This window comes from Mirounga angustirostris, unplaced genomic scaffold (assembly GCF_029215605.1).
Source record: "Mirounga angustirostris isolate CCGP_5_RB_7025 unplaced genomic scaffold, mMirAng1.0.hap1 SCAF_9, whole genome shotgun sequence".
Taxonomy (NCBI): domain Eukaryota; kingdom Metazoa; phylum Chordata; class Mammalia; order Carnivora; family Phocidae; genus Mirounga; species Mirounga angustirostris.
The window spans coordinates 136,181,965-136,206,773 of NW_026991717.1; the positions used below are offsets into that span (position 1 = coordinate 136,181,965).

The 24,809-nt window shown below is 48.2% G+C and overlaps 1 protein-coding gene across 1 annotated transcript; it reads left to right on the forward strand.

Moving 5' to 3' along the window:
• The first annotated feature begins 71 nt into the window (after positions 1 to 71).
• LOC135361643 (collagen alpha-2(I) chain-like) lies at positions 72 to 24,809 on the forward strand. Its single transcript, XM_064571542.1, has 4 exons — positions 72 to 2,829; positions 11,901 to 12,235; positions 16,150 to 16,604; positions 17,156 to 24,809. The coding sequence occupies exon 4, from the start codon at positions 19,239 to 19,241 to the stop codon at positions 20,208 to 20,210; it is 972 nt and encodes a 323-aa protein (XP_064427612.1). The 5' UTR covers positions 72 to 2,829; positions 11,901 to 12,235; positions 16,150 to 16,604; positions 17,156 to 19,238; the 3' UTR covers positions 20,211 to 24,809.

Genomic DNA, 24,809 nt, shown 5'->3' on the forward strand with positions numbered 1-24,809 from the left:
ACTTTTTAATTCTAGTTTTCATAACCTGGAGATCAGACTGTTGCTTTCGCATGATGTATGTAGTGTCTCATGACTGGAGTTTGCTTTGTTTTATAGTATCTGTACTCCTTGTATTTTTCAAGAGCTATTTTGTAAACAGATGATGTATTTCTCCATTGAAAACACAATAAAAAAAAAAACAGCACAATCCCACAGTTGGCTGGTTTCTTTTGACTGACTTTATTTCTCTTGTTTTTTCAGTGATAAATCGGTTCTACTTTTAAGTTTATGGTATGGCCATAAGTGAAGATTTGCAAAAGAATTTACTTTGCTTACATTTAGAAAAGATTTGCTTCTGGTTAATTTATGCTGTTAGTGGCAGCCTAGTATAACTGATACCTTCTGTGATCACTATTTTTCATATAAATGATCATTTGGGAGGAAAACATGAATGTAGTTACTAATAATTCACTCTCAGCTGTCCCATTGTCTACAGTATTTATTTTGTGTATGTAGACTATATGCCTTTTCTGTATATTTGTTTCATGCACGTAGACAGTGTACTGCTGATTCGTTTCCTTTTCAAAGCTTTTGGTTTTCAATTATTTCTATGTCAGCAGGTGGCACTGTTGTTTTTCAGTGAGTTTAGGATTATAGACCACAAACCGGCTACGATCTTCTCTTTCTCATTTTACCAAACCCAAATCAGATACTGCTTTTCTTAAACCCCCAGATGCTCAGCATTGCATACTAAACTCATGGGTTAGGAGGGAACTGCTTTGTATGTTTGTAATGGCCAGCTCCTGAGTATGGCTATCTTAAGTGCCTTGAGTGGAGGGATGGACCTCCTGATGTTAAAGTCATTATTCTAATGGACATGCAGTCTTGTGTGTTTCGTTCCTGAAATTCCAAATTCTAATACCTTTATTATATATAAAACAATATATGACTGCAACATGGGATGACTTTTCATTAAGCTTTTGGGAGTATTAGGAAAAGGGAAGATACTGTACAAATTACCCTTTGCTCCACTGTTCACACCTACAGAGTTGAACTTGCGGGACTTCCTCTACCTCGATAGACACCTAAACATGGGACTGAATAGCCCACTTTCTGACTTTGATCACCCACATGGTCTTTTGGCTTTTCATGCATCTTGCTGAATTAGTAAAAAAAGTAAAAGGTGTGTTTTGTGGCTCTGGGTATATTCTGGAATAAAGTTTGTATTTTTCTAATTAACACCTCTGTTTTTTTTCTCCACACAGAAAAATGTTTTAGAGCTCTGCGTAGTATTAATTCTGGCTGCACTCAAGGTGGCAATAAGTGATCAGCAGCTCCAAGTAGTAATTGATGTATGAAAGGGTAAATCATTAACATACATAAGCTTGTAGACCAAGCCCTGGGAATGCTAACTGTTCGTGCACTTAAATGCATTTAAGCAAAAAGAGAAACTGTTTATCTAAAAAGGCATTGAATAATCCTTTGGATATACTTTTGCCTATTTTAATTCTAATAAAAGAACAGCACAAGGAAAATTAGTTGCTTTTAGCCTGAATTGTATGTTTTGGTATTCTTTTTAATTCTCTGCTTTATTCCTTTACTGTTAGTTTTTTTTTTTTTCCAAACCAGAATCACAAATGGGTGCTGTCTTAAGAGCTGAACTTGTTGGTACATGAAATATTAAGTGTGTTCTCTAATAAACATGACTTTCAGTCATACAGCGACAAGTGGTCTGTTTAATTCCGTGTGGTGTTTGTTTTTTATATATGTGTAATCAATTTATTCATCCTTTCTCTATACTTACCAGTTTAAACATCCTTGTGACATCTTACGTAGCTTTATTGGCAGCAGGAAAGATAGCATCAGTATTTCTGAGCCATGTATTTTAGAAGTGGTTGCGTATACTTCATCCTAGAACTGATTTCATATACTTGGGAAGTCATTTCAACTTCTGCTTCTCTTCCTCAGAGACATACTTCTGTCTCAGTGTTCTGCGAACATCATTGTAGCTGATCAGTGATCAATCATACCTGGATTTTGCTGAACGGGATGGAATTTTAAGTGCATTTTTTTTCTTTCCTCATCTCCCAATTCACAGACCTTTCCTCAAAAGGGTAGAATGAAGGCTGTGCTCAAGTTCACATTTCAGAAAGCTCAGGTTTGTGTGAAAGGTGGTGATTTCAGTTATTATGCTTTCTTCCTGCAATTACCTTTTTAAAAAATGATTCACATTTACAGATAGCTAAAAATCATATCTACAAAGGGCAGAGTATTGTTTAGATTTTATAGCTTAACCACCAACTGTTTAAAATGTTAACTTTGAAAGTATACTTTAAATAAGACAGTGCATTCACTTTCCTTCTGTTTTGGGTATCTTTAAATTGCACTGGTAGGATGGGAAATGGATCCTCTTTCGAAATGAAAAATAGAAGTAGTCTGTTGTGTGCTTTCATCAAAGCTTTATATTTTTTGCTGTGATATTTCTAAGGTACAGGATAATCCCTTAAATCAAAAATAGTTTCCTCCTTGCCAGCCAGCTTAGAGTTTTGTTTAGTATGTGTTGTTTGTTTTTTACTGGTGAGAATGGATTTATGCTACACCCTCAACCCTCCCTCTTCCTTAGGTGCCAGAATTGACCAGGGAAAGCCTAAGGGCATGTGGATTTTGATTTACAACATGGAATAAATGGTGAGGGTCTAGGAACCCCCACAGCTGATTAAACCTGTGCTTGAACTTGCCACTGACAATCTTAGCAGCAGAGTTGCTTTTTTCCACCTGAGCACAGACCTTGCAGCCGTAAGACCAGTGACCTGAGACATACTACAGCAAAAATACATTATTTGGAACAGTGTAAGTTCAGTTACATACTATCATAGTCTTCAGTACATTTTATAAAATTTGCTTTACCTATAGTTGAATATTTTTCAAACCATTGCATCAATGGATAGAAATATAAACAGATTAGAGGGAAAACCATTAAGTTTAAGTCTCAGGCTGAGTGTAATATAATTAATAGTGAAAATGATAAAGTATCACCTAGTGTGAGTCTCACGCATCTCAATATTTGGAAGTATCCAGACTATATACTCTGTTTTCACCTAACTTGGATGCTTTTAATTTCATATTAGGTGATTATGACCTGATTTAAAAAAAAAAAAAAAAAGGAAGCCCAAGTTTCTTAAAAAGACTGTAAGCCTTTTAGAAGTGTTTCATTTAATTAATTTGTAAGATGCTATTTTCTGATTCAACAGATTTCGATCTGAAAATATGTATTTTGAATAATTCAAGAATTTTAGTTTTATGGGTTTCTTACAGCTCCTTGCAGACAGTTCTCTCAGTCTTGTGTGTTTTCTAATAATGTCGTATAGTCCTAAAATCGTTAAATTTTTTTTTTTTTTGGTATAATACAATTTTTGCTTTAAGAAGACTTATGGAAATGCAAAATAGCAGTTATTTCTGGGGAGTAAAATGATCTCGTGCCACTGCTGTTCCCCTCTGAATCCCCATATATACACACATATGTGGATATTTGGGTTCTTTTCAAATTTTAGGCATAAGAAAGTAGGTATATGTATTTTCCTGTAATAATGCAAAATGTCCCAACTTTGTGCTTGTTCCTTGTGGATGCTGTCTCTCTCCTGGCACAACACCCTCCTTACAAACTTTCACACTGTGTGGTGCCTGGTGCTATGTGATTTCCAGAAATCTGGCATGAGAATTGGTCCTTGTTTGCGTTTTCTGACTGCAGTGGAGCTGTTAATAAAGAGATTGATGATAAAGTTGTTGAAAAGAGACAGTTGGGCAGAACTGCTCTCCATGAGTGACAGAGGGCATGATCTGCCTTCACAGCCAAGAAAGCCACCCCCAGCAGAGAACCGACAGTGCCTGGACACTGTGCCAAGACTAATAGAAGGAGCCTCACTGCACTGTTAGACTACTACATCTCTTTAATTTAGACTTGCTTCCCATTCCCATTTTTATCCTTAAGTTCATGGAATGAATGCTCAGGACGTATTATTTGCAAATAGGACACACTTCCCAACTGTACAGTCATTATTTTTACAGATTATTAAAAACACTCATAATTCACCCTAATTTGGTTCAGTAAAATTGTTTTATTTAGAAAATATGACTACAGTTTCTATAGAAAGCCTGTTTCTTCTAGACAGCAGCCTCAAAATCTTGAGTTAAGTTTGACAATCTCAAGAAGAAGCATTAGCTGTAGTAAGTATTGGTTTACGGGTTATTAGTGATCTTAGTCATAATTAATGTAATTTGTGTATTTTTCACCTATCACTGCTAGAAGCTTAGGCTGCTGTCATTCAGTTAAGCTGTTTTTTGTGTGGTCTCCTTGATGGTCCACTAGAATTTTTGACACTCTAATACTGATTTTAAAGATAGAGATTTTGCCTAAAAATTTTTTTAACTCCTAGGTTATATGAGAATTATGTTATTCGTCAGATGTCTTTTAAGGAAACTACTATATCATTGTGGCCTTTGTCTTGTAAAGTGACCCAGATGTGGGCACTTTAGTTTCTTGACAATGAAAATTCTTGGTAATTTTGCAAGTATGATTTTTGCCATCTGCCAAAACTGTTGGGTGGATGGATATAACACACACACACACACACACATACATCACGAGGTATTTTTTTTTTAACTTTAAAAATATGTTCATAAGATCTCAAAGTTAGAAGGAACCTAATGAAACATCTAGTCCATTATTACCCATGACCGCCTCAGCCATTTCCATTGAGGGGGAGTCCACATTTCATCATTTCCATTACTGGGCCCTATTTAAAATTGTAGATTGGGCTCAAGGTGGTTTCCTTGATTCCCAGTAGTAGTCTTACTGTTCCTTTTAGCAGCAAGTTCTGACCAGTCTGTACTTCCTTTAACAGGAAACCTTTAAAACAGATTGCTGAATTTTCACTTTTTTTTTTTTTGCCCCCCAAGTAAAATCATATGCTGGCAGATGTTTTATGGCCGCTGCAGTAAGACTGTGAAGCCAGACCAGACCAGAGGACATTAGCACATCACTCGTTCCTTAAACTTTGATCTAACCCTTAACGTGCATTCTCCAGCAACTGGACAGCTTGAGGGGAATTAGCTCAAACTCCTACCTTTGAGTATATCATAATCAAGTGAAGTAGTACTTTTGGGGAGTAATGGGTCAACTTGTCCTTAGGGTTATATCAGATTCTTTTTAGTAGGCATTCTTGAGGTTAATGGTTAATGTTAAGCTGGAAATGCACTGATACCGGGAAAAAGAGCATGGACATACACCAGTAATTTATAGTAGACAAATTAGCTTAAATAATTTGTCAAAGGTCGTAATTTCTCTCCATGTCTGACCCTAAAGTTTTTTTTTTTTTCTCCCTGCCATCCTACATTGTTCTCGACTTGCCTTTGATTTAGAAGGAAATAAAAGGGAACATTTGCAGGACCGTGGTATAGTGAGCCTTGTTGGTGTCCTTGAATTGTATAGCATGTTTCACAGACTATTTTATGTGGCCAGGTTGGTTGGTAGTCCTCTGGACCTCCCAAGAAGTTTATTGGACACACTCCCCAGGTTGGTTTCCTAGAGTTGGTTCTGTTCTGTCACAGACCAGTAAACCAGTCCCTACAAAGTAGACTTGGATGCTGTGGTGGGTGGGAGAAAGATGAGCTGTGAGGACTCCTGGTATTTTCCATCAGCTCCCTCTTGCCCTTGTAATACTTTTAATGAAGAATTTTAGATTTGGCTATTATTAAGCGAACAGGCTATAGGAAAGCATGAAAATTCTCCATTTCCAGAAGGGTTTGAAATGGCTAAGAATGAAATTTAAAAAAAACTTTTTAAAGTATAGTTACACAATGTTACATTAGTTTCAGATGTACAACATGGTGATTCAACTTCTCTATAAAATTTCTTTTTTTAAAGATTTTATTTATTTGACAGGAACACAGCGAGAGAGGGAACACAAGCAGGGGGAGTGGGAGAGGGAGAAGCAGGCTTCCCGCGGAGCAGGGAGCCCGATGCGGGGCTCGATCCCAGGACCCTGGGATCATGCATGACCTGAGCCGAAGGCAGACGCTTAACAACTGCGCCACCAAGGCGCCCTGCAACTTCTCTATAAGTTATGCTGTGCTCACCACAAATGTAACTACCGTCTGTCATCAGGCAGTGCTGTTCCATATCCTGGACTGTATTCCCTGTGCTGTACCTTTTATTCTGTGACTTACTCATTTCATAGCTGGAAGCCTGCCTCTCCCACTCCCTTTCACCCATTTTGCTCATTCTTTCTCACTTTGGCAATCATTAGTTTACTCTATTTATAGGTCTGATTCTGCTTTTTGTTTACTCATCTGTTTTTTAGATTCCACATACAGATGAAATCATATGGTGTTTGTCTTTCCCTGACTTATTTCTCAGCATAATACCCTCTAGGTCCATCCATGTCATCCCAAATGTCAAGATCTCATCCTTTTACATGGCTGTGTAATATTCCGGTGTCTATGTGTATGCACATCTTAAGAATGAAATTTTTAAAAAGGGTAATGCATTTGGGATAAAGGGGGAAATAAATGTACAGTAAAGTGAGGCCAGAAACCTAAAGAAAATAATACCGCCCTCCCCTTGTTTATTTGACAAGTATTTTTTTTTTTTTTTAAGATTTTATTTATTTGCGAGAGAGAGAATGAGAGACAGAGAGCATGAGAGGGAGGAGGGTCAGAGGGAGAAGCAGACTCCCTGCTGAGCAGGAAGCCTGACGTGGGACTTGATCCCGGGACTCCAGGATCATGACCTGAGCCGAAGGGCAGTCGCTTAACCAACTGAGCCACCCAGGTGCCCCTGACAAGTATTTTCAAATTCTGTGTCTACACTTGTCTAGTTGTTGGTTTCATGGAATTTACATTCCAATGGACGTTCATTTTTTTTTTGTTAACCTTTTTCTTGGGAATGGCTGGTTGCTAAACCACAGAAATTATGAAAACTTTATTTAGAATATTAGGGAATTCTTGTTTGTAATTTTTGGTCACCACGCAAGATTGTAGCATACAAAGCAATGGAGTTTCCATCAATGAAGGATTAGAAGTAGAAGCATTTAAGGGGCTCTGACTTATGTGGTGTTTTACTTGAAACCTGCCATATTGGTTACCATGGGGAGAAGATGAGAAGGAGAATCCCATCTGGGTGTTTGAGGCGTGAACAGACACAAGCCAGCTGGAAGGTTAAGGCCCTATGGAGAATAAGAGCTGAGGTCTAGGGTTTTTGTTCAGTGAAAGGCTTGAGCTGCTGCTTCAGTGGGGAGGTGGCATTGGGGTAGGGATGCCTAGTCCCTAGTGTACGAATTCCATAGGATACTGGATCTGTGTGGGCTTGGCACATGCTGGAAATTGAATTTCGCAAAATGGCCCATTAAGCCATCCATCTTGACTGCCATTTTATCACATTAGGTAATTTGAAACATTTAGCAAACACCTTTTCTGTGTGGCAATGGAAGGAATGCTTGTTTTCACGTCAGCGCTGCATTCAGACCTAGGCTTTAGCATTTCAGCCTTTGCCCTGGAAAGCTCATCAGCCCTAAAGTTTTAACTAACAATTTTAGTTCTTGGTTGGGTTAGCCAAAACGGTCCGTGGCGATTTGAGCTTTGGTCCAAGCTAAGATTTAGGAAATCCAACATTGGAAAGAGGTTGTGTTTTAGATTCCATTAAAGTTTAAAGTTTGTATCAGATCAGCTTGGTGAATTTTATTTGTAAATAATTATTTTAGCCAGTTACTGTCACCAATTTCTTCAAATTTTGTATCCATTAGTTGGAGCAAGTAGCCTAAAACCTGCCCTACTGAAAGTTCCTAGGTAATAGGGGGAGGGAAAAAAACCCCCAAAACTCTGTTAAGTAATTTTTTTTCTGATTAATAGGTTGGATATTGCCCAACCTTGGCCTTTAGGTTCAATTTTATCCCCCACTTTGCATCAGGTCTTGAGCCTTATGCTTCTGAGGCCACCACTAGCCAAGGGAATACAGTCCAGGATATGGAACAGCACTGCATGATGACAGACGGTAGTTACATTTGTGGTGAGCACAGCATAACTTATAGAGAAGTTGCAGTTTGAGTCGAGTTGTGTGATGCTTAATTAGCACTAAGAAGTGAAGCTGGTGCAGTGATTAGAGGAAAAAGCTCCAGTCTCAGGAAGGACAAATCCTATCTTTCTGTCCACCAGGGCCTGGTGATCATGGGCAAGTTGTCTGAGTTTCTGAGTGAAAATGTAACTCATTATTTATTTTTTAAATCATTGGTTCAGCTTTTATTTTTTTCATTTTAAGAATTTTGTTATGCACATATAAAATATGAGTCTCAACAAATTTATATTAAAATATACACTCAGAGAATCACTACTCCAATTCTGTCTTATCTTTTTCCTGCTCTCAATCAGGAATCCCTTGTATTTTTTTGCAGTTTTAGATTTCATTTTTATTTTATTTTACTTTATAATTTTTTTAAAAAGTTATGGTATAGTTAACATACAGTGTTATATTAGTTTCAGGTGTATAATATAGTGATTTCAACAGTTCCATATATTACTCAGTGCTCATCATAAGTGTACTCCTAATCTCCTGCACCTTTTTTACCCATCCCCCCACCAACCTCCCCTCTGGCTACCATCAGTTTGTTCTTTGCGGTTAAGAATCTGGTTTTTGGGGCGCCTGGGTGGCTCAGTCGGTTAAGTGTCTGCCTTCGGCTCAGGTCATGATCCCAGGGTCCTGGGATCGAGCCCCGCATTGGCCTCCCTGCTTGGCGGGAAGTCTGCTTCTCCCTCTCCCACTCCCCCTGCTTGTGTTCCCTCTCTCACTGTCTCTCTCTCTGTCAAATAAATAAATAAAATCTTTCAAAAAAAAAAAGAATCTGGTTTTTGGTTTGTCTCTTTTTTCCTTTGTTCATTTGTTCCTTAAATCCCACATATGAGTGAGATCATATAGTATTTGTCTTTCTCTGACTTATCTCACTTAGCATTATGCTCTGTAGATCCATCCATGTTGTCACAAATGACAAGATTTCATTCTTTTTCATGGCTGAGTAATACTCCAGTGTGTGTGTGTGTGTGTGTGTGTGTGTGTGTGTGTGTGTGTGACATCTTTATCCATTCATCTATCGATGGACTGCTTCCATAATTTGGCTGTTGTAAATAATGCTGCAATAAACATAGGGTTGCATATGTCTTTCCGAGTTAGTGTTTTCATAATCTTTGGGTAAATACCCAGTAGTGGAATTACTGGCTCATAAGATAATTCCATTTTTAATATTTTGAGGAAACTCCATAGTGTCTTCCAGGGTGGCTGCACCAGCTTGCATTCCCACCAACGGTACATGAATGTTCCTTTTTCTTCACATCCTCGTCAACACTTGTTATTTCTTGGGTTTTTGACTTTAGCCAATCTGACAGGTATGAGGTGATATCTCATTGTGGTTTTGATTTGCATTTCCCTGATGATGAGTGATGTTGAGCATCTTCCCATGTGTCTGTTGGCCATCTGGATGTCTGTTTTGGAAAAATGTCTTGGATTATTTGTTTTTTGGGTGTTGAGTTGTATCCATTCTTTATATATTTTGGATACTATCAGATATGTCATTTGCAAATACCTTCTCCCATTCAGCAGGTTGTCTTTTAGTTTTGTTGAGTGTTTCCTTTGCTGTGCTTTTTATTTTGATGTAGTCCCAGTAGTTTATTTTTGCTTTTGTTTCCCTTGCCTCAGGAAACCTCTAGAAAAATGTTGCTATGGCCAGTGTCAGAGAAATTACTGCTTGTGCTCTCTTACAGGATTTTTATGATTTCAGGTCTCACACTTAGGTCCTTAATCCATTTTAAGTTTATTTGTAAGTGTGAACCACTTAAGAAAGTGGTCCCGTTGCATTCTTTTGCATGTAGCTGTCTAGTTTTCCCAACACCACTTGTTGAAGAAACTGTCTTTTTCCCATTGCATATTCTTTCCTGCTTTGTTGCAGATTAATTGACCATATAATCACAGGTTTATTTCTGGGTTCTCTGTTCTGTTCCTTTGATGATGTGTCTGTTTTTGTGCCAGTACCACACGGTTTTGATCACTGCACCTTGGTAATATCACTTGAAATCTGGGATTGTGATGCCTTCAGTTTTGTTCTTTTTCAAGACTGCTTTGGCTATTTGGGGTCTTTTGTGGTTCCATACAAATTCTAGGATTATTTATTTGTTTCTTATTGGAATTTTATGTAGATTAGCAAGTAAGCAATGTGTAAAGAGAATCATAGATTTTTCTTTTTTAAGTGCTAGGTTAAACGTAATTTGAATTTGTTAGAGGGCAGACACATAGGCCAGTTGCAGACTGCGAAGGAGTATCTGCAAATCATCCCTTCTAATTCCCAAAGCTGTCCTCTGGATAAAAAACTGGGGCAGGACCAGAGTAAGGGAAAAAAAATCGAGAGTCAGGCAAAGCCCTTTTTATTTTTCAAATTGCTGTGACCTCTTCATCAGAAAACTTTCTCTGCTTTGGTGCCAAGACAGATGCAGAGCACAGCTTCTGAAGGGACAGTGGGCAGGCCTGTCTGCTTCTGCTGAGAGCGCCAACCCTTCTGTCAGGAAACTTCCTGACAGTAGCTGGTGTCATGCCATCGGTCTCATTGTTACAGCAAGCTGGGAGGTTGGTACCGACACGGTAAATGTTGGCCCCATTCACAGATGAGAAAGCCAGGATTAGTTTGTGACATACCTTGCCGATGGTCACACAGCAAATTGGAATTTGAACCTGTAATCCTGAAATACCACCTTGTGTTTTCCTATTCTACAACGTTGCTTTTTAGTATTTCTCTTTGGAAATCAGCACTGGAAAGGCCAGGGTTTTTCACTCTTTTTTGTGTGTAGGCTCCTAGTTTGAGAACAGCTCGAAGTCCTTTCTGCCGATCGGATGCCCTTGAGGCTAGCCTGCCACAGGTGAGGAGGGGCAGAGACCTGCAAGGATGGGGGGTGTGTGAGCCCGGCTCAGGCTGTGGCTAGTTCGGGTGAACTGACCCATTCACACCCCATTCACTTAACAATTGGTTTGCCTAAAATGTGGATTCTTAAAATATGTTAATTTTTCATATCAGCTAGGATGCTTACTTTCGTATAAATATTTTTCTTTTTAAACCAATGAACACAAGTTCCTAGAACAAAAGATTAAAAAATTTAAAATCATCAGTAGAGCAAATAGAAGTATTAATACTGAGACCCTGTAGGTTGCTCAGGAGGTGCTATAACTATCTTATCTGAAGGTATTTGAAAAAAAAAAAAATCTTTTTTTTTTTTTTTTTAAAGATTTTATTTATTTGAGACAGAGAATGAGAGAGAGCACATGAGATGGGGGAGGGTCAGAGGGAGAAGCAGACTCCCTGCCAAGCCGGGAGCCCAATGTGGGACTCGATCCCAGGACCCTGGGATCATGACCTGAGTCGAAGGCAGTCACTTAACCAACTGAGCCACCCAGGTGCCTGAAAAAAAAAATCTTATTGAAAACACAAAATTAAGGAAGAAGTACCCTTCGAGGGATTAGATAAAAACAGTAGTGTAATGTTTAAAAAAGAAAAAAGGTAAAAATAGGAATCAGTATCTAAAAATGAATTTTTTGTGCCGAGGGCTTTGTCCATTACGTTGTATATAAAATGCCAGGACTCTGGTAAACCCTGTCCACAGAGCGGATTTTGGGTGAACATGGCAGGTAGCAAGTTTATTATTCGGTGAATTGGATTTTAGGCAAATCTGATGCTATCTGGAATTTGTTAGTTTTTTTTTTTTTTCTGATCATAACAGGAATATCTATTCATTGCAACGCTTGAAAAGTAAAAGAAATTATAAAGAAGAAAGTAAAAATCATCCATAATCCTACCTGTCAGAGTTTTTTAAATCTCTTATATATTTTCTTTTAGAGACTTTTTTTTAAATGTAGTTGAGCTCATACCAATTAAGCAGTTTAATGTCCTCAGCATCTTCCCTACACACAGTCATGCCTGTTGAACAGGCTGAGTGAAGAACCCAGGAACATAGCCCCAGTGCACCCCAAGGAGCCACCCTTTGGAGTGTGGCCTTAAGGACTGCAGAAACGTGGTGTGTCTGGACCCAAGGGGTAGCGGAGAGGAGGCCAGGCTGTGCAGTGGTCAGGGGCTCCGGAATTCTCCCGGGGAGGACTGGGTTCTGGCTGCTCCCCGTGGCGACTGGCTTCCTGCTGAGATGAATGCCCCTATCAGATGGTTGGAAAAAGCAAGTAAGTTCAGAAAATCTTCCTCCTTAGCCAGCTCTTCCCTCAGACCCTCTCCGCTTTGTCTTTGCTGTGTAATAAGGTCATTGTAGCGGACGCGGTTCTGCTTCCTGGGAGGGTTCACTCTTCGGGCGAATGGTCACCGGCCCCCCGTGCCCTGGGTGCTGCCACAGGAGGGACTCAGGCCGGCAGGGACTCTGCTGAGACTCACTGAATGTCCAGTGACATCACACTTAGCTGCTTTGACAACTCTTCTGAGTTGAGGAACCATGGAGCCAGTACGAAATAGGTGGGACGTCTCTGGTTCCAAAGCCCTGGCCCTTTTTTGTTCAGCCGTTCCGTAGAGGCCTTGACCTGAGTGTACGTAGCGAATGAAATGGGCAAGAGCCCTTGTCCTGTGGCCGCCCACACTTCAAGGGAGTGGGGTGGCAGACAGATGAGGTGCACATCAGTGCAAGGCTCCGAAGGACAATACCCCAGTGCTTCCAAAGGGACAGAAGTGTCCGAAGTCTGGCGGCATGAGCCGGGTGCAGAGTGAGAGGGGCAGCCTGTTTCTGAAGTAGCGAGGAGCTCGGTGACTGCAGAGGGATGGGAAGGTGCCAGAGTTTGGGGAGCTCAGGGAACGAGAGGGGCTAGAGAGATGCAAATGCCCCATGTGTCACAGTGTGACAACAGGGGCCCAGAAGTGCCGAGGGAGCATGCAGCTTCCCGGTGGCCTTGCGGAGCACGGAGGAAAGGAGGTGCGTGTGAACAGGAAGCTGGTGGTGATGGTGGAGCAGCAGGGCCTGGAACAGCATGGACACAGCGCTGCTAGGTTCACCGGCAGAGGTCTGTAGCTCGACCCTGGAGGCTCATGAGGGTCATGAAACATTTCAATGGACCAAGACGTGGCCCAAACTCTGAGCAAGGCTGTGACCTAAGAAGGGGGGAGAAAAAGGAGCACAAATGAATTAATAGGTGGTGGGGGTGGGGGGCTCAGTCCCTCTTGGGTTTGTACCTGATCCTGCCTCCGAACTGCTTACTACGTGCCTGTGTTGTGCTTAGGGTCAGTGGGTGGCCAAGGGCACCAGCCCTGCGGGGACACTTGGGACCCTGTCACTGCCATGCCCTCCCTCACACTCCTCATTTCATCCCAGATCCAGCTTCAAGCCCTTTAGCTCGCTCCTTGCTCAGCTGTGCTCCTGGAGCGTTCAGTACTCCCGGGTTTTCCCTGATCTGGGTGTATGGGGACAAACCCCCTGCCCTATAATAGGGAATAACACCGATCTTTTGAGTGCCAGGCTTGCACTAAGTGCTGTGTGGACCCCACCTCCTTGGATCCTTCCACAGCCCCACGACAGTGGGCATTACAGATCCCACAGTCCTAATGGGGACTCCGGTCTGTTCGGTGAGCTGGGGCGTGGGGCCCAGTGCGGAGCTGCAACACTTGCAGTTGGGTGCTTGGGCGCTGCTCCCCCTCCTTGCCTGGGCTGTGACCCCCAGGACTGTGCTGGCAGCACCTCTCCCTGGCTGCTGTGGGCCCCGGGTCCCTGAAACACAAGTTCATCTGGCTTGCAAGGCAGAAGGAGCAGCTGGTCACTGAAGCCAGCAGAGGCTGTGAGCAGTGTGCCCTTTCCATTCCGACATGTGTGTGGGGGCCATGGTGTGACCTCCTCGGGTACGAGCCTGCATCACTGCAGAGTCCCCCCCAGAAAACCTTCTAGTCCTGGACATGCTTCATTGTGGGGGCTCAGCTTTGCTAGGCTGAATATGTATGAGTCTTTATTTAATTAAGGCTACAAACAGCTCTTCCTATGTTCATAGACAAACACAGGCACCTCCTCTTGCCCTCACTGCCACCTCCCAGCCACCGGCCCACAGCCTGCTTGCGGCCCAGGCTCTGCTGCTCACTGACCTCCAGTCCCTGCCTCCTCCACCCCTGTAGTCAGAGAGGTCAAGCCCGGATTCCTCCCAGTGCCCCTGGGTCTGGAGGGTGTCTGACAGGAGAGACACCTGCACTCACCCCTGGTGGGAGACGATACAGTTTGACCAAAGGGCACCCCAGTCCCAAGGCATTTGGCAACTTGTAACCTGAATGGAAGACACTGGAAAAACAACCTAACAGGCATTTGGGGACGCGCCCATCCTCGATGCCTCCTGTCCGTCCGTCTGCTGGTTCTAATTACAGCCTTCACTGGAGGCTGAAGCGGAGGGTACGGAGTGGACAATGAACATGTCAGCCAGGAGAGGAGCTCCAGGGGGTGTGCTGTGGGAGTCAGGGGCAGGGGCCGGCGGGAAGGGGAGAAGGGAGGACAGAGCTCTGGGCACCTTTGCCAGAAGGAGGCGTTGGGAGCGTGGCCGGGCAAGACCCTGCACCTCCTGGCCCCTGCTTCCCCAGGTGTGCTCCTCCCCCGCCGCCTAAACACCCATCCCAAACCCAAGCCACTGAGGCCCTGGGCATGTGCGTGGCTCTGAGGGGGGCTGTAACGCTTTCCCACAGCAGCCTGGCCTGGTACATCCAGCGAGGCCCAAGCACGGCTGTCCGTTTGCTCACACACCGCCCTAGGCTCTTTGCGGGCTGGTTCTGCTCTGCTTCTACTTCTGCAGGGAGGGCACCGCATCTCCTCCCCGGAGACCTGGAGCCACACCTCTGCGGGATGGAGGATGTGCGGCAGGCTGGCTGCTTGCCCCCTGAGCATGTCCCGAGTCCCAGGGGCCTGGCGAGAGTTCTGGGTGTGTCAGAGGAGGGAGACAGAGCGCACCCCATCCCACTGGCCACTGCACACTCTTCCTTACGCCCGGAGACTCTTGTCCACCTGCTCACTGTCCATCCCTTTTGTGCCTGGCTGGGCTGAGATGGCTTCTTCTCCACGAAGATGGTTCAGGCTGGGGTAGATCCTCCACCCTCAGTGCCCTCCAGCTAAGCCTCTCTTAGCGCCTGCCGTATTGCCTTCCTGCCCCACCCAGAAACTGAGCTCTTCAAAGCTGGGTTCATGTCTTGAAACATGTCTGTAGCCACATCCCACCATGTGTGGTAGATGCTTGCTGGTGCAAGTTCAGGGATGAAGGACTGATCAGTTCCTGCCCCGGGGAGCTCCTGACGTACTGGGGGAATAGCAGCTAACATTTGTGAAGACTTGATGTACTAGATGCTGCTGAGCGCCTGCAGCCACGATCCTGGAAGCAGAACATATTACAGTCCCCGTTCGATGGACCATGAAACTGAGGCACAGAGCAGTGCAATACCTGTCCGAGGTCCCACGCCTTCCAGATGGTGGAGCCCATCACCATGAAGGGAGCCTTTAGGGCGATGCAGCGGGGAAGGGGGCTACTTTCTGTAGCTCCCATTCAGTTCTCAAAACAGCCCCGTGGGAGCTGCCTGGAACCTAAGAGTTCGGGGAAATTCGGTGTCTTGTTCAAGGGCACCAGCAAGGAGGCAGTCAGGTCAGAATTCAAACTCTCTGGCCAGTCCTGAGCAGGCAGACCCTGAGGAGAGGACCCCGGAAGCCAAGGGGGGCCCTCAAGGCAGGAGCTGTTTCTGCCTGTGGTCTCTCCCACCTGACTGGGAAGAGACTCTGACGTGACAATTCTTATTGTCATTTAGTGAATGAACCCTGACAGGGAGCCCAGCTAATGGGGAGGTGGGGGTTAACTAGAAGATCCTCCTAGATCTCAGGGGTCACTGTCAAAACCCTTTCCTTGGATTAGGACTAATTGCCGGTTCCCCGAAGTCTCCCAGTTCACCACCTCCCTGGGTATGGCAGCATCTGTGGAGTAAAATGACAGGGGCTAAACAGGCTTGCGAGTAGGGCGAGAGCGAACACAGCCCAGGGCTGACCAGTGCGGTCAGGGAGGTTCAGGTGTAATTTATGTGATGGTAAAAAACCAACCCTATCTTGGCCTGTGATGCATTTTTAGAAAAATGATGCTCATTTCTTTAGATGCTGAGAGTGTTCAGGAGAGAGCAGTGCCGGACTCACATGCAGCCTCCACAGTTCATCCTTCCCAGGAGCGCAGCTGACTTCAGAGTAAGCCCTGTGACCGTCCCCAGTGGAGTTGGCACGAGAGGGTGCAGACTCAGGAGGGAGGGAAGACCACCTCTGCCACAGGTGGGAACTGTGCACCTGGGCATCTGACGTGCGGGCACTCCATCCCTCTGGATCAGCCCTGAGTCTCTGAATGGAGCCGTGAGCGGAAAGGGCTCCTGAACTCTGGGCAGAAACGTCGCACGGCCCACGCACCAAGGTGGCCCCGTCGTCTTCAGGGGCATAGCCAAGCTCTCCGTGGCTCCCACATGGCATCGATGGCTAACGTCTGCCAGATTATCCTAGAGGCCTTTAACTTCAGCTAAACGTCGTCCACACCTGATCCCCTGTACTCACGGAAAGCCTGTCAGGTAGGCCTTGTTACCTGCATTTTACAGGTGAGGAAATGCGTTCGGGTAAGAGGTGTCTAGCTTGTAGGTTGCATGTATCTAGCACACAGAGCTGCTTTGCTAATGGATTTGCTAATTGTGGGTGGGCGGGGGGGAGGGAAGGCGGGCTGGTTTGGGCTTCAGTAGCCTTTTTAAGAGACAAGCACTTTGAACCATGGGAGCTTTGTCTTTTCTCTGCATCCAGCCATGCGGCCCCGGTGAGCTTTCTGCACATTTCTCCCAGAAACCCCAATGAAGGGGAATTGGAGAGGGGAGCCAGAGGGGGCTCAGAGTGAAGTGGGAGGAAGGTAGATGTGGGGTGTAGTTGTGGGGTGGCTGACGGTTCTCCACCCCGGGCCCTGAGATGCTTCAGACCCCGTGGCTCTGGGATCCCACAGACCTGGCGGGTCCGTGTTCACGTGACTTACTCCGAAAACATGCAGCGTATTTCTTATTTTAAGTTCCTCTTCCAGGTCGCTTTGAGTTGTTTGCTAACTGTTCTGAACAGGAGCATTCTTTTTATTCCCAAACAGTGCGTATGCATCTTGGGGGCAACGGCCACGTTTTAGACTTCACTTTTTCTCAGCACAGCTCATTGCAGGAAAGCACAGCCTTGACATGACTGACCTTCTCAGGATCTCCTGGATCTTTCTTTACCTCTCTGAACAAAAGTTAGAAGAAATGCAAATCTATTTGCATGGGAACCCCCGCCCCCCACCCCAAATTAAAACCGGCTTGTGTGTCTCTCAGAAAGTTATTTCTCCTCTCTGGGCCTCAGTTTGTCCATCAAGAAAATGAGGCCGTTTGACTGGGGTGCTTGGGGGAGCTTTGGACTCCAAGCTCCTTTGGGTTTGAAGTCTCCTTTTCCATCAAGAATGTTTTTCCTCCCCAAACTGTGATTTGATGAAGACTTGGCCTCTCCTCCCGACCCAGGGGCTTCTTTCCTGCCTGGCTCTTGCCTGCCCGCCTGCACCCCCCCCCCCCCCCCCCCCCCCCCGCCGGAGAGCCCCACGGGCCTCCCTTTGTTCGCTGGCTGTGGAACTGGAGAAGGATCCGGCCCCTCCCGGCTTCTCCGGGGAGTCCTCATGAATACAGAACCTGCCTTTTTTTGCATATGAGCACCAGTGCTGGTCTGAACCCAGCTGTGTGCAGCGTAAGGTGACATATAGATTCCGCACCCCGGCCACGGCTCCTCCGCGCGACTAATCGAAAAGCTTTCTGAGTGGGCCCACGTTGCATATGCATAAGCTCTACTTTGGCTACGGGGTGGGTGGAGGGTGGTTTCACTCTCTTTTCCGCAGGCTCTCTGTGCTTCTTTGGGTTTCCTTCGAGTGCAGCAGGCCGGCTGGGCTGAACAGCTTCGAAGTGATCTGGGATCTCTGGACCTCTTGGGATCTCTGGGACTTGAGTCTGGAACGGGAACCGAGCTCCTGCTCACCCACTCGGCCTGGCAGCAGGAGCCCCGGTTTGTCAGTAGTAACCTGCGGGAACAGGCCCGAGGGTGCCCTTCACCTCCTGCAGGACACAGATCGAGCTCCTTTCCTGGAGCCGGAGGCCTTTCCCTGCCTGCTCCCCGCCCCCCCCCACCCCGGGTTTTCCCATGACCCCTGTCCTCCGGGGCATCCGGACTTACCTACCAGCCCCAGACAGGCCAGGCCTTCGCTTGCCTCGGAGCCTCCGCACTGCTGGCCTCCGCCCTGTCTCTGGCACGCCTGCGGGGGCCCCTCCGTGTTCCTGTAGCTCAGGGGTCTGCCTCCGGCACGCACCTGCACTTGGGGCTCCCATCGGTCCCCACCGGCCCTGGGCCCTCCCTGGCCCCGGCCCAGGGCCTGCACACGGTGAAGAAGATCCAGGGCCAATGCTCTGGTAACTCCCCGGGTCAAGAGTTCAGTTTTAAAACCTTGCTGGATCTCACCACAAGTGTGTCTTCTGCAGAGGCCGAGACGAGGAAGAAGAGCCGGTCTGCAGGGACCATCCGGGCCCCTTTCACAGGAAACGGCTGAGTAGAGAGGCTGGGCCCGTGTAGGGTAGCCTTGCTCTTGCTGCAGCCACTGGCGAAGCTGCTTTCCAGGAAAGCCGACCGATGCCCCTGCGGGAACGGCCGGGAAGTCGGGTCGCCCGTCACCCCGAGGCGGTGGGCGCTGCCTCCCCGCCCTCTCCCCTCCCTGCCCCGAACCCACCCTGCCGGCTCTCCTAGGCGGCCACTCTCCCCACTCCTGCATTCGGATAGCTGGAAGAGCGGAGGGGCTAATGGAGTTTATATAGCTTCCCCTGTATATATTTAGAGATAAGTTCATTTAGGGATTAGGGGCTGCTTCTTGTCTATGCATCATTAAGCATACCACATCTGCTTCTGAGCTAGCAATCAGCAGAATATTGAGAAAAGTTATAAAGAAATCTTTGCGACGCTTCCTTTTCCTTCCCGGCTCCCCGAGTCCTGGCTCAGACTTCTGCGAGGGAGCGTAAGGGAGAAAGCGGAGCCCGGGCTCAGAGGAGCCAGCCTCAGGACCAGGCCCTGGATTCGGAGCAGTGACTCCTCCGACGGGGACCCGCCGCCCTCACGTGCGCACGCGGGCGTGTGAGCATGGAGGGTGGACAGTGGATGGTGGCCGAGAGATGACCTCTGACAGAGCTCCATGCGCATTCTCCCGTGGTGGCCACGCCAGGAAAGGCAGGGGGCTTGGTCGAAAGCCGGGGGGCCTCGGCGGTCCTGAGCACTGCTCTGTGGTCAGAGGCTGGAGACCAGCCTCAGGTACCATCCCTCTGGGTGACCTTGACCAAGCCTCTCCCCTCTGCGGTCCTGTCTCCTTATCTGCGCAATGGGTATGGTGGCAGAGGGCTGCCGGCTGGCAGGCTGGCCCTGGGCAGAGCAGAGGCACCATCCTGGGCATCTGGGTTCTGGAGGCACCGAGCTGCGAAGCGGGGGCGGCAGGTGCGTGCCCAGCCTCCTCGGCTCCTTCAGCAGGCCCCGAGAACTGGGTCGCCTCACCCCCTTTCCCTGGGGACCCGCGGCCCGCCTGGCCTGTTTGGCCCCGGGGCTGGAGGAGTGGCGGCCCGTCCGCCCGCGTGACATGCGGCGCGTTAAACTGCAGGTGTCACTGTCAGCCCTGCAATGGGGACTCGGCTCTCCGGCCACACGGCGGCCACAAAGGAACCTGCTCGCTCCCGGCTCGCGGGCTCCGTCACCAGCGGCTCGGCCAGGGGCCCGGAAGCGCGACGCCCCCTCCTGCGGCCGCCGCCCCCGGGAAGTGGAGGCGCCCTACCTCCCCCGCCGGAGGCCAAGCGCGTGCGCGCGGAGCCCGGGGAAGGCGCGCCCCGCGGGGCTCGTGGTCTCGGTCTCGGCCTGGCGGACCTCCGGGGCAAGAGAGGCGGAAACGGGTCGGGGGGCCGCTCGGGGCAGGGGCGGCACGCAGCCGCGTCCACGCGGTCAGCGCCGGCGGCCGGGGCGGGGCCGGGGCGTGCACGCGGTCGGGGCGCCCGGAGGCCTTGGGGACCCGGGGCCCGGGCTGGGCAGAGAGCCTGACCTGCAAGAGACCGAGCGCGTTTCCCTTTATTGAGCAGCCAGCAAGGGAGGGGAGACCCGAGTAAAGGGGGGTGCCCCCACCCCGGTTCCTGGTAGCTCAGAGGGCGACCCCGCCCCCCTCACGCACCGCCAAGGACTTCGCGCTTCAGGCTCCAAGAGGCCCCTTCCGAAAAGTCCGTTTTTCAGAAATGACCAGGAGGCTGCTGTTTTTCAGGGCATTCACCCAGAAGCCACATGCTCTGCGCTGCGCTGGCGGGGACATGCCGTCCGCCAGCGGGCACCCCGGGCACGGCGCCCTGCCCGCGCGGCAGGTGTCTGCAGGGGCCCGGCGAAGCCCGCCCACCTTGCTTTGGGGTCTGCTGAGCCCCAACCTGCCCTCCCCCATTTGTTGTGCTCCTCTTCTGTTTAATTCTGCATTTCATCCTGGACACGCAAATACCTCCTGGAACCAGGTTTGGGGGGGTCTCTATCCGGGAGCTGGGGGGCCCTCGCCCAGGTCCAGTGGCTGCAGGGGAAGGGGCTGCGGGGCTCCGGGCTCCCTTCTCTTAATTTCTGTTTAAAGAGAGCACAGAAAGAAGGGCGCGCGCCTGTGTGGGTGCTGGTGGGGAGTGAGGGCACGGAATATTTCCAGGCCTTGAAAAATGAAGAAAAATAAATTTTTGAATAAGAATGGTCCATGTACTGTGACCGCAGGGCAAATGCAAATGTCTGTTTTCAGACACAGACTCGTGAATTCTTATTATGAGTTCGTGACGGCACCTCCGAGCCGGACATTACATATTCATCAGTGTGAGACACCTCGGCTCCCCACGTCAGGTGTGGCCTTCCCAGCACCCGTGTCCCTTTAATCACCGGGTGGGGGGTGGGCGGAGAAGAAAAAGAGGGAGAAAACAAGGAAACCCAGGACTGGCCGCATGTGGTCTGTTTCCTTCAGTCCTTAAAGTGTTAAGGGAATAGGAGATAAAAAGATGCGTGCAGAAGAAGAAGCAGCCAGAGATCCTCCACAAAGATCTTTTTAGTGTCAACTTAAATGTACACAAATAGCGGATGATGATCTCTTTTATTGGACTAACATTTATCCAGTAATATCCACACACTTTTAAAACCATTGAGGCCCCCTCTTCAGGTGTTCATTTGAATAGAAATAGCTGAATGAGTGTTTTTATAATTGATCCCCTGAGAACTGAATGTCTAGTGCTGCATAACCAACATTTTCCCATTGCTGGGGTTTTTTTTTTTTTTGCCCCAAATTGCCACTCTGCAAAATTAGGATTTTGTACAGTTTTGATAAGAGAATTAACCTCCCACGTGCCAAACTCCCCGAGTGTGAGAGGCTCCTGGGGAGTTGGCCTGTGTAGGGTCAGCTCCGCAGCTGGCTCATTTCTGGGGGCTTTGCTGCCTCTTGGTTCCAGGGAGAACCTGGATCGTGGTGGGAGGTGCATCTGGTGGAGGATCCTGGGCCCGGGAATGCGGGCTTCTTACTTCCCCCTTTGTATGCAGCAGGACCGACCTTGCACTCCCGGATGGATGGCCTGCACTGGCCTGGGGGTGCTTGGGGCCCTGGACCCTGAGGGGAGAACAGAAGACTTTTCTCTCCTTCCGGTGCTTTCTCCGGGCGCTGCCAAGTACTTTTAATGTTCCACTAGTTTGGGGGTTATGATTGTAATATATACTCGCTGCAGAAAATTTGAAAACTATGTAGAAATATAAAGTTGAAAACAAATTTCACCCCAATTCTACCACCCAGGGTGAGACATTGTTGGATTTCCTGCCAGTCTTTTTTCCTACGGGCGTGTATTAAGTATATGTCTATGAAATTGGGATCATGCTGTACCTACAGTTTTGTCTCCTTTTTTCCCTTTGAGTGGTACGTACAAAGCATCTCCCGCGTCTTTGAGCACGTTTGTTAGCATCAATGTGGCCATCAGACAGCTGCAGTTGAATGAATTTAATTGCTCCTATTGATGGACAGCGAGGTGAGAGCTCTTTTTTTTTTGACCACATACAAAAGAAGTGTCCCTGGCCCTTCCAAGGGAGGCTGATTTAAACCAGCTCAAGGAAGTGACTTAGGAAAAAAATTCCCTTTGGGGCCCAGAAGGGATAAATTCTTCCCCTGAGCAGTGCAGGGCAGCCTTGGTAAGACACGCCCCTGGTGACCGGAGCCCACGACAGTGGCTAGGATGCCTGTGAGCGGGGCCTGGGGTCCCCGTCCCTCCTGGGCCTCATGTGTCCCTTCCCGCTCTGAGTCAAGTTGCCCTCAGTCCTGGATTCAGTAGGCTGCTTTCAGCTGGAGGGAACAAAACCCCAGCTCAGCTAGCTTCAAAGGCAAGGACGGGGACTCGGTCACATGACAGATTCCCCGAGGTGGCCGCTCCAGGTTGGCTGATTCAGCCACTGTGCAATATGGCCAGAGAAGCCCCGACTCTCCCCGGCCACCCTCAGCACGGCGGCTCCGCCGAGCCTGCCTCCCCCCAGTCCAGGCATGCCATCCAGACACGCCAACGGTGGGAAAGGGACTGTTTGTTCAAATGGGATTTTTGTTGTTGGTGGTGGTGGTCAGCAAGGACATCTTTTTCCAGAAGGCCAGGCCTCTTTCCCTGTCCAGCTTCCCTCGCCTCTCATTGGCTAAAACCACATGCCCATACCTAAGCCGGTCATTGGCAAGAAGGGGATTCATCCTTCCCGAGGCCGAGGCTGACAGTTACCTGGGAAGGGGTGGGGGGCCCTGGGGGTGCCTTGGGATGTGCACTTTGCCCTTCTGGGTGTAGAATCCTGAGCCCCTGCACCCCAGCTTCCCCAGGCTCCTCTAGGCTGCGGGCATTGACTTCATCAAGCTGCGGTTTCACTCAGAACCCAAGGCAGCCTCACCAAGTGACGAGAATGTTAACTATCCTAGCCTCAGTGGTTGGTGGGGGCACTAGGGATCCCGGAGTGCACCGTGAGACCTGGGGCAGCCCCGCTGGTGGCATTCCCAAATTCCAGTGTGCCCCAGGAGGCTCCGTGGTGGCTCTGCTTGGGTGGGCCCCAAGAGGCTGCCTCGTTGCTGTAGATCCCCTCCCCTGCCCTCTGTGCTCTGCTGCCCTACTGTGTGCTTCTGCCTTCTCAGGTCCAACCCTCCCACTTCTGGAAACAGAACATGAATTGTCCTATGGAGAATCCCTGCTCCACAGGCAGCTCATCTGGATTGAGAGGGGCCGACCTCACCCCCACCCCAGTGCTGTGATGGGTTCAGGGTGCTGGATAGCAGCCACGGCATTATACCCCCAGATCAGTCTGATTGGTTACTATGGGGATGGGCACGCGACCCAACATTGCTTCAACACGAGTTGATCTCAGGATGCCTGCTGATCAGGGATCATGGGAACGGAGTGTGCTTTCTTTCCCCTGACGTCTCCAGGATGTGAGCCCGGAGCTGGTGGTCCCCAACTCACTACTACAGGGGAGAGGCTGCCTGACAAGGAAGCCAACATAGAAGAAAGCAGAGTTCGAAGATGGAGAGAGACCAGGTCCTGATGGCGTCCATTGAGCCCCTAGATCCGGCCACACCTGACATAGTACTACCCCTGAAATGATCATTTATGGAAACCAATAATTTTTCTTTTCACATGAACCAGATTGAGTTGGGTTTTTGTTGCAACCGAAAAGAGTCTTGATGAAGACACCCACCCAATAGGTTGTTCTTCCAAAACCAGGATCCCATGACCATGTTTTGATAACCATCCCTGATCCTGGGGCAGGCCAGTCAGCTGACCCTGACTCTGGGTGCTAAAGCCTGAAGTCTGGTCAGATCCCTCCGGGGGCCCCTTCCTCCAGTCCACAGAGCTGCTTCCCTTGTGCCCTCCAAATGATCTGGTGTCCGCTTTTGAGAAGAAGTCAGGCAGAAACAGGAAAGGCATTTCCTTCCCTCTCCCCATTGACTCCTCCTCTGCCCAGGCTTTCATGACTCCAGGGATAGTTTCCTGATAATTCAGCTGAAAATTTCCGTGGCTCAGGTTCTGCGTCTCTGAATTGTCCCCTCGGGCTCCTCTAACAACTTTGCTCCTTCCCGAGGCCCGCGGTCGGAGCGCATCTCTGGCCACGTCACCGTTCAGCCAAGCTCGGCACATTTCCTGTGTTCATCCTTCTTCATAAATCATGTCTCCAGCCTGCTAATCACCGTTTACACATTTCAAGGGATGCTTTGCAATTTTCATCGGCTCTGGTGTTGAGAGGCCCAGCTCTTTTTCCGGGGCAAGTGCCTTTCCCTGCAAAAGGCTGCATTCCCTGTGTCCAAATGCTCCTGGGGCCAGTAGGGAAAGGAAACGGGGGGCCGTGGGGAGCAGGCCTGGTGTAAGTTGTGGATAATGGGGCGTGGCAAAATCGTGCCTGTGACCTGCCCCCAGGGGGTGGTGGCCTCTCCGGGCCTGCCAGGTGTCACCATGTGGGAATCCGGCTCGGCGTTGGAGACGTTATGATCTCTTGGGGGAAGGTGGACATCCATGTTTTTATGTGAAATTTCCTCTTTTTTAAAAAGCTGCTGGCAACAAAATAAAACAATTTAAATGCTGTGAAAACCAACTGTCTCTTAGACCACCAGCTTGTGACTTCTGTCCGAGCAGATGAATAAAGCGACGGGATTATCAGACCACAGAACGCAGGGTGGCCTAGTGGACGGACACTGGGCT

Coding starts and splice junctions, on each gene's coding strand:
- LOC135361643 (XM_064571542.1), top strand. CDS start 19,239: ATGACCTCTGACAGAGCTCCATGCGCATTCTCCCGTGGTGGCCACGCC.